Here is a 9,909-nt window from a genome sequence, read left to right on the forward strand (position 1 = left end):
ACAACAATGCAGTTTAAAAAAAATACGGATAAGAATAAGAAATAAAAGTAACAAGTCATTAAAGAGCAGCAGTGAAAGAACAATAGCGAGGCTATATACAGGGGGGTACCGGTACAGAGTCAATGTGCGGGGGCACCGGTTAGTTGAGGTAATATGTACATGTAGGCAGAGTTATTAAAGTGACTATGCATAGATGATAACAACAGAGAGTAGCGGTGTAAAAGAGGGCGAGGGGGAGGGGGGGGTGTAAATAGTCTGGGTAGCCATTTGATTAGATGTTCAGGAGTCTTATGGCTTGGGGGTAGAAGCTGTTTAGAAGCCTCTTGGACCTAGACTTGGCCCTCCGGTACCGCTTGCCGTGCGGTAGCAGAAAGAACAGTCTATCATCAAATGTATTTATAAAGCCCTTCCTACATCAGCTGATATCTCAAAGTGCTGTACAGAAACCCAGCCTAAACCCCCAAACAGCAAACTATGCAGGTGTAGAAGCACGGTGGCTAAGAAAAACTCCCTAGAAAGGCCAAAACCTAGGAAGAAACCTAGAGAGGAACCAGGCTATGAGGGGTGGCCAGTCCCCGTCTGGCTGTGCTGGGTGGAGATTATAACAGAACATGGCCAAGATGTTCAAATGTTCATAGATGACCAGCATGGTCAAATAATAATAATCACAGTAGTTGTCGAGGGTGCAGCACCTCAGGAGTAAATGTCAGTTGGCTTTTCATAGCCGATCATTAAGAGTATCTCTACCGCTCCTGCAGTCTCTAGAGAGTTGAAAACAGCAGGTCTGGGACAGGTAGCACATCCGGTGAACAGGTCAGGGTTCCATAGCTGCAGGCAGAACATGGGTGGCTGGACTAAGGTGGCTGGAGTCTTTGACAATTTTTAGGGCCTTCCTCTGACACCGCCTGGTATAGAGGTCCTGGATGGCAGAAAGCTCAGCCCCAGTGATGTACTGGGCTGTACGCACTACCCTCTGTAGTGCCTTGTGGTCGAAGGCCGAGCAGTTGCCATACCAGGCAGTGATGCAACCAGTCAGGATGCTCTCAATGATGCAGCTGTAGAACCTTTTGAGGATCTGAGGACCCATGCCAAATCTTTTCAGTCTCCAGAGGGGGAATAGGTTTTGTCGTGTCCTCTTCACGACTGTCTTGGTGTGCTTGGACCATGTTAGTTTGTTGGTGATGTGGACACCAATGAACTTGAAGCTCTCAACCTGCTCCACTACAGCCCCATCGATGAGAATGGGGGCGTGCTCGGTCCTCTTTTTCCTGCAGTCCACAATCATCTCCTTTGTCTTGATCACCTTGAGTGAGAGGTTCTTGTCCTGGCACCACACTGCCAGGTCTCTGACCTCCTCCCTATAGGCTGTCTCGTCCTTGTCGGTGATCAGGCCTACCACTGTTGTGTCATTGGCAAACTCAATGATGATTTTGGAGTCGTGCCTGGCCTTGCAGTCATGAGTGAACCAGGAGTACAGGAGGGGACTGGGCATGCACCCCTGAGGGGCCCCCGTGTTGAGGATCAACGTGGCGGATATGTTGTTACCTACCCTTACCACCTGGGGGGCGGCCCGTCAGGAAGTCCAGGATCCAGTTGCAGAGGGAGGTGTTTAGTCCCAGGATCCTTAGCTTATTGATGAGCTCTGAGTGCACTATGGTGTTGAACGCTGAGCTGTAGTCAATGAACAGCATTCTCACATAGGCGTTCGTTTTGTCCAGGTGGGAAAGGGCAGTGTGGAGTGCAATAGAGATTGCATCATCTGTGGATCTGTTGGTGCGGTATGCAAACTGGAGTGGGTCTAGGGTTTCTGGGATGATGGTGTTAATGTGAGCCATGTTCGTATGAACCACTACATCACCAGCCTCAAGATGATACAGTTATGAAGTGATTATTAAGCTATATATTAGTTCAGACTGATTGAAATTGATGGTGAAGGAAAGGAATGCCTGACAGACCTCTCTATCACACACACACACACACACACACACACACACACACACACACACTAGAGCCACTGGGAAAACAATGGTCTTTCAAACAGCTGAGCGCTGCATCCCGTTTGAAAAGTGGAGCTTCACAGAGGTTCCAAACGCTGACACGCTTTTAATCCAGAGACCCACTGTTCGCTCCGTAGCACTGGTCTGAGAGCTGGACGGATGGGTGGATGGGGGACGGCAGAAGAGAAAGGGACACAAACTGAAGTGATTAAGTACTGCTACTTTAAGGGTCAATAGTTCTTCCTGGTCAGATCAGGTAGTCAGGAAAAACCCAGGGGCCACATCATCTACTGCATATCAAAGGCCCTCCCACCTGTATCGTCGTCTCTCCTCCGGCTCCTCTCCAAGCCGGAATACATCCTAGTTCAAACTAGCATGACAGCCAACGTCTGACTGGGTGTCGGTACAGACGAAAGGCCGGCCGCACCATGACAGCCTCTTAAGCACAAACAGTGTTTCACAACAGAGGATAAACAGTCATTCAGCATACCTGAAGCACAGCTTCAAAAAAAGAACGTCCCTGTCTTTTACACAACCGCCTGAATTCCTCCGTCTGTGTGTGTGTGTGTGTGTGTGTGTGTGTGTGTGTGTGTGTGTGTGTGTGTGTGTGTGTGTGTGTGTGTTTGCTCAAGAACCTGTCTGAGCCCTCTGTCAGATCAAGTCAGTTGATGTCACATGTCAGTTAAACAGGGTTTTCTCCTTGAGCAGCTCCGCTGAATATGAATCTCCAGTAATACATACCCCCCCCTTCCTCCCAAAAACGGTCTCTAACCTACACCCCAGGGGGAAATAGGTAGGACTGGAGAGGCCTAGGCTAGCACAACTTAACTATCTGTATAAGTATCTTCTCATTGTTTGTCGAACCAACCAATGCAATTGTCTAACCTGAGCTTTTAATCTACACTGAGCAAAAGTAGAAAACGCAACATGTGAAGTGTTCGTCCCATGTCTGTAATGAAACCATTTTGTGGGAGGAAACATATTCTGATTGGCTGGGCCTGGCTGCCAAGTGAACTGTAACTCAGTGAAATCGTTGAAATCGTTGCATGCTGAGTTTATATTTCTGTTCAGCATATACATCCACAGATCCTAACCATAATAACCCAGACTCTCCTTAAGTCCTACACTCAGTGGCAGACAGGCAACAGTAAAGTCGATCAGGCTACTGGCTGTGAAATCAAAATGTGTCCACTCCCATCAGAGAGAGATACGGAGAGTGCTGTGCGTTAAGGCCTCACCAGCCTGGCCATTAGAGCGACATCAGAATGACATCATCGCTGTGGCATTTAACTGGCCTTAGCCACATACTGTTGCACTGGTGTTACTATCCTGGTCAACACAATTACAGAGGGAGATGGCTGGGATTCCAGGACTGATGCTGTACACAGTATTGCGAGAGGCCATCACCGTACACAGACAGTGTGTTTACGCCAGCTGTGTCCGTATACTATAGCCTGGCTGCTCTTTCCCCTGCCTGCCCACATTCCCCAAGCCGCCATCTCTCAACTGTGTGTCTGAGAGAGAGAGCAAACACACACTGCGCTTCAACGCACACACACACACACACACACACACACACACACACACACACACACACACACACACACACACACACACACACACACACACACACACACACACACACACACACACACACACACACACACACACACACACACTAGATGAGTGCACATGGATGAGAGATGCCCTGAATTCTGCATGCCTGGAGAGCGCATTGCCCCTCCACCCCCCCCCCCCCCCCCCCCCTCTAACTGCCACATAACAAGCCCATTCGTCTGCCTTAACTCACTAATTAGTACCACCCCTCCAGGAGGAAACAGTCAATCTGGCACAACCGTCTAAAGAGGACAACACAACTATAGCTGATGCTTAATGATTACCGCATTATTGTCGCTCACATTCAGCATCACACTGCCACAGACACCAGTGGCGGCTGCTGGGGGGAGGACGGCTCTTAATAAGGTCTGGAACGGAGCAAATGGAATGGCATCAAACACACGGAAACCACTCATTCCGTTCCAGCCGTTGCCACGGGCCCGTCCTCCCCAATTACGGGGCCACCAACCTCCTGTGACAGACATAGAGAAAACAGAGAAGAGAGAAGCTCTCTCTCGCTGACACACAAACACACAATCACACAAACACACAATCACACAAACACACTGCGCAATTAGCAAAACACCAGTTCTACATAACTCTATGGGCTGAGATTCTGAGGTAGACCCACAAACCTCCACCTTACAGACCCCCTGCCCACAGGTGTGGTGGGCGCTGGGCACAGTCCTTACCCTGGGCTGGTGAGAACGTTGCAGGGCCCTGCTGGTGCAGCCGTGCCCATTGCCGACCGGGACTGGCCTCATGGTGGGGGGCAAAGGTGAGGGCAAGGGGGCACCACGCAGCACTGCCAACCAGATGCAGCGAGGCTCGGCGGCACTACAGTCCACCCCTACTGGATTCTGGAAGCACCACTTTGACTCAGCTGGTGGAGCAGGGTAGGGGGGCATAGCCGCGAGCATTGGGGAGCAGAGATTACCCGACACGGGCCGACCTGATGCCAACATGGGCCACACACACACGAGGGGGCAAAGTCTTGACACTATCGCACAAACACGCTGTTTTCCAGTAAACGACGCAGGGGTCAGAGTAACACATGCATCCCTCTCTGGCCAAGTCCTACTGTCAGCACCAATCCATGGAGATAAAACAAGCAGTGAAAGCAGAAGCCAAGAGGGCTGAGTAGCTCGTCAGATGGGCCAAGATCATCCCTGAAGAAAAAAAATCCCAATAGTTCCAACCAGTTCAGTCTAGTCCCCTGTTCTCCTCTGCGTTCCTCTCATCCCGATGCTGGCACGTCTCCAAAGATACCTGCTTTCAGTCCCATGTTTCAAACTCCTGACCTCCAAGGACGTAAAGGAGCTTTTCAAGGTACACACACCCACACACAGCCCGGGGGGGGGGGGGGGGTGCACGCCGTGGTGGGTCGTCCTGGGCCCTGAGAAGATATCAAAGAAGTCCTGGAAAGCAGATGTACGCCGGAGTGTGTGTGGTAGCAGAGAGGTCTGGTTTCCCTACAGACAGACAGACGGTCTGACTGACTGACTGACTGACAAAGCGACTGACAGACTAACTGACAGTGCCTCTCCTCTCCCAGCACAGCAGTGTCCTGTCCAGCGGTGTTCAGCAGGACACAAAGCCACTGTGTCTGTCAACCCCCCTAACACACAAACTGTCACAGCTAGAGGACTGGCTCCTCCCTCTCTCCCTCCCTCCCTCTCTCGCTCTTTCTCTTTCCCACCCTCCCTCTGTCTCTCTCTTCCCGACTCTCTCTCTCTTTCCTCCTTTTGTCAGCCTCCAGCTCGTTGTCCGGCTTCACTTCTACCAATTCATCCTTCACTCCGTCTCTGTCCCTCGTTCACGCTCTGACTCCTCTGTTCCTCCTTTCTGCCCTCCGCTCCGTGTGATCCATTCCAATCTGTCACTCAAAATCCACTTTCCTGACAGAGAGCCAAACATGGACACTGAGGGCCGGGCCCCCGACACCGTGCTCCACTCTTGAAGTCCGGATGGAGTTTTCAACTGTAGGATGATGTGGTAGGCCTAAATCCAACAGCATGTCCCTGTGGCTCTGTCCTGCCCTGTGACCGTAGAGGGAGTCGAGTGGCGCTTGGTGTATGTGTGAAAGAGACACAGTCACAGTGACACCGCTATGATCCCGGCACTCAACTCACACACAACAACCCCCCCACCTCCCGCCGCTCAGCCCCCCCCTCTCCACCACTGTACCCACCCACACGGTTTCTCTCTCCTTTTCTCTCCTGTTCTCACCCTCTCCAGCAAAATCGAGAGGACATGGGATCAAGTCGAGCAGGCTCAGTGGAACAACTGCGAGAGCAGAACGAGAGAGAGAGAACGAGAGAGAGAGAGAGCAACAGACTGCTGCTTCACTCCAGCAGCCCCGTCGCCCGCCAGGCAGACCAGAATAAAACAGCTGCAATTGAACATGAATTTGACACAGCGTGAGGGGGGGGGGGGCAAAGTCATGAATTCACACATACAAACACTAAAACAAACAGTGACACACACACACACACACACACACACACACACACACACACACACACACACACACAGCACGCACACACACACACACACACACAGCAGAGTTCTCACCAAACATCCAGGGGTCCTGAGTGTGTGTGAAAGTGTCAGGCAGGTGACCATGGTGAGTCTGACAGAGCTACGGCTTCATGATCCTCTCTCTAGAAACGCGCTCCACAGACCTGTTACGGATGAGGTTAGACTGGTTTCACCTGCTGCCATACAGCAGGGCAAGCACCGACACGACCACAACACCTGAACACACACTCTCTGAAACACACACACCGTGTGCCCTCCAGGCACACACAGCAAATAGACTTTGCAGGCTCACCTAGTGTATGTTGAAATACCATGTGTTTGATGTATTTGATACCATTCGCTCCTGCCATTACCACCCGTCCTCCCCAATTAAGGTCCCACCAACCTCCTGTGATAAACACCCACCAGCTATACCCAATACAAATGTGCAGAGACGTACAAACTGTACTATACACAAACACACTACACAAAAGGGAACGCTCCTTCCACACACAGACATACACATGGCCCGTTGAGTCACACACGTGTATAAATACACTTGCTGGGGTGTAATTACGCTCTCATAAAGACTAAAGTCCTATAGGCTGTGACTGTGGGCTGTGACTGTGGACTGTGACTGTGGGCTGTGACTGTGAGGGGTTGTGGTCAGACCCGGAGGTTTGGGTTCTAACAGACCGCCAAGCAGAACCCGCCCAGGACCGGACGGAGAGACACCGGGACCAGATCACTCAGGGGGGGGGGGGGGGGGGGGGGGTCCCATTCAGAAAAAGACCACAGATGGAAGCTTCAGAAGGGGACGGGCCTTGATAGGGGACACTGTGTGTATGACATCATAAGCTGTCACCACCCTACGATGAGCGTTCCTGGCTCAATCAAGGAAAACGATCTGCTTATCACAAGCGCAGCGTTGAGAAAGACTCACATTGAGTTTTGCCGCAGAGTTTTGCCAATAACAGACAAGTCCAATTGGGAAAAGATCCCGGTCTCTCCTCCTCTAGTGACCTGCGACGATATTTACAAAAACAGGAGGAGAAGGAGGAGAAGTAAGCAACAAAGAGCGGAGAGAAAAGGTGTTGAGTTCACATGGAGGACAAAGGAGTCACACACCGTGCACTGTCACAATGCACTGTCACAATACCATCGTTGCCTCCAGTGACCCATGCTGGCTGCTGATTGGCTGAGACATGTCCATACACGCGAACAGGTAAAAAAAAAATATATATATATTTATTTAACCTTTTTTAAACTAGGCAAGTCAGTTAAGAACAAATTCTTAGTTACAATGACGGCCTACCCTGGCCAAACCCGGACGACGCTGGGCCAAATGTGCACCGTCCTATGGGACTCACGGCCGGATGTGATACAGCCTGGATTCGCACCGGGAACTATAGTGACCGCTCTTGCACTGAGATAGAGTGCCTTAGACCGCTGCGCCACGGAGCCTGCTACGTTGTGGTTGGATGAGGCCTAAACACCACTAGCTCCTGAACATTACATCCTAAACAATCCTCATCCTGGGAGAAAGTGAACACCTGTCCGCCTGTCTGTCTGTGGCTCAACGTCATCGTAACCTCTCATCCGCCCCTAAAGCCCTTGAAGTCCTGAGATCAAAGAGTGTGAGATTCAAACGGCACACGCCGCTAATCTCTGGAGAGACGCCATACGGCTCGCCTCTTGCCCCCACCCTACCGCCGCCCCGGCCCCTCGCCCTCCCTGCCATGCGCACCACCAAGCCAGAGAGTAGAGAGTAGAGAGTAGAGAGAAGAGAGAAGAAGAGAGTAGAGAGTAGAGAGTAGAGAGTAGAGAGAGAGAGAGCGAGAGCGAGAGAGAGGAGGGTTGATCTGCAGCTCTGCTCACAGACAGATTAGTTGGTAGATAATCCCCTTCATAGTGACGCTGACACCACCGGCCAGCAGATGAACTAAGACAGCCTGATGGAGACACAGTCCACTCCCATTCTGCACAGACTGATTGAGAACCACCAGCCAAAACAACCCTCATACACACAGCTAGCTGAGCAAGACATCAGGCAGGATCTATATCAGAGAGATGCAGTGGTGTAAGTACTTAAGTAAAACTACTAAAAAGTACTACTTAAGTCGTTTTGGGGGGTATTCCTATTTTTGACAAGTTTTACTTCCCTACATTCCTAAAGAAAATATTGTACTTTTTACTCCATACATTTTCCCTGACAATCCAAAGTACTCGTTACATTTTGAATGCTTAGCAGGACAGGAAAATTGGGAAATGCACACACTTATCAAGAGAACACATGGTCATCCCTACTGGCTGTGTTCTGGCTGACTCACTAAACACACATTGTGTACCATGTGGCTATCCGTACATTTAAAAAACAAGAACCTGGTGCCGTCCACTTTGCTTAACATAAGGAATTTGAAATGATTTATACTTTTACTTTTGATACTTTAGTATATTTTAGCAATAAAAGTGTACTTTTGGTACTTAAGTATATTTAAAACCAAACACTTATAGTAGTATTTTACTGGGTGACTTTCACTTTTACTTAAGTAACTTTATTTTACTCAAGTATGAGAGATACAGAGAGACACCAACAGTGTGTGTGTGTGTGTGTGTGTGTGTGTGTGTGTGTGTGTGTGTGTGTGTGTGTGTGTGTGTGTGTGTGTGTGTGTGTGTGTGTGTGTGTGTGTGTGTGTGTGTGTGTTTTAGAGAGAGAGTGAGACGTTCTGTGTCAGTGAGAGATCAGTGTGAGAGACCAAACAAATGACTATGCAGACAAAACAAGGGGATGTTTTCAGTAAACACAGACAATGAGACAAGAGCTTAGCAAGAAGTAACTAGGGTCACCGAGGACAAGGTGGCTATGAGGGTGTGCAGTATAGTGTGTGTGTGTGTGTGTTTTCCCTCTAGGTCTATGTTTCCAGGTCAGAGTCATGGCCAGCCCAGAGGAATCCATCAAACACACACAGACAAACAGAAATCTGAGTAGACTCCACAGGATGTGGCTTTCTCAGGGAATGGCCATCGACCACACACACTCTCACACACTCTCTCTCTGTCTCTCTCTCTGTCTCTCTCTCTGTCTCTCTCTCTGTCTCTCTCTCTGTCTCTGTCTCTCTCTCTCTCTCTGTCTCTCTCTCTCTCTCTCTCTCTCTCTCTCTCTAACTCCCTGTGTGTAGCTAGAGACACATATAGTAAGCACAGTGAAAACGAGAGGGAGAGAGAACGAGAGATGCTGGCTGATTGGTGGACTCCGCCCATCATTCCAGAAAACATTAGATAGCAGAACAGTCTAGACAGACGACCATTACTCCCAGCATTGGATCCTATGAAAAGCAGTGGATGGATAAAAAAGGACCGGTCTCTTTTAAGCTGGTTAATTTTAACTCTAATCTCCTGCAAATCCACGACACACAGAGGCCAAAGGCTGAGAGTCCGCAGGGCGCAGTTACACATCTCTGACCACTAGAGGGCAGACATACCACGCAGCTCAATGGGACGGGGACACGGGGCAGTGAGAACAGAGTGGAAACCCACGCACAGTTAGTTCTACTGTAGTAGGATGGCTGTGTCATCATAGGGCTTTCAGTGCAGGGGTTGGATGTGCTTGGAAAAGATGGTGTTAGTCTGAAGGCGTGCGGTAATGTACAGGATGTAAGCACTGGTCTACAGTCAGTTTTAGGTCCCCCTTCGAATGGTTATGGCTAGGGCTGGGACAGGGTGCTCTGACGGGAGATCAGGGGTGAGGTCACACCTGTTGTGAGGAGGAAAGAGT

At 50.1% G+C, this 9,909-nt stretch overlaps 1 protein-coding gene across 7 annotated transcripts in view; it reads right to left on the reverse strand.

Annotated features, from left to right (window-relative positions):
- Window positions 1-9,909, reverse strand: part of LOC129833001 (rho GTPase-activating protein 23-like) — a 100,248-nt gene that overhangs the window by 45,732 nt on the left and 44,607 nt on the right. For 4 of the 7 annotated variants that reach the window (XM_055897200.1, XM_055897204.1, XM_055897203.1 and 1 more), the window contains exon 1: window positions 4,307-5,282. The exons of 1 other annotated variant lie outside the window; for it this stretch is intronic. In XM_055897200.1, the coding sequence (XP_055753175.1) occupies window positions 4,307-4,579 (273 nt within the window). In that variant the 5' untranslated portion in view covers window positions 4,580-5,282. Of the gene's footprint in view, window positions 1-4,306; window positions 5,284-6,188; window positions 6,471-9,909 lie in introns of those variants that run through there. 2 more of the 7 variants (XM_055897205.1, XM_055897199.1) reach the window with 2 other exon arrangements.

This window comes from Salvelinus fontinalis, chromosome 34 (assembly GCF_029448725.1).
Source record: "Salvelinus fontinalis isolate EN_2023a chromosome 34, ASM2944872v1, whole genome shotgun sequence".
Classification (NCBI taxonomy): domain Eukaryota; kingdom Metazoa; phylum Chordata; class Actinopteri; order Salmoniformes; family Salmonidae; genus Salvelinus; species Salvelinus fontinalis.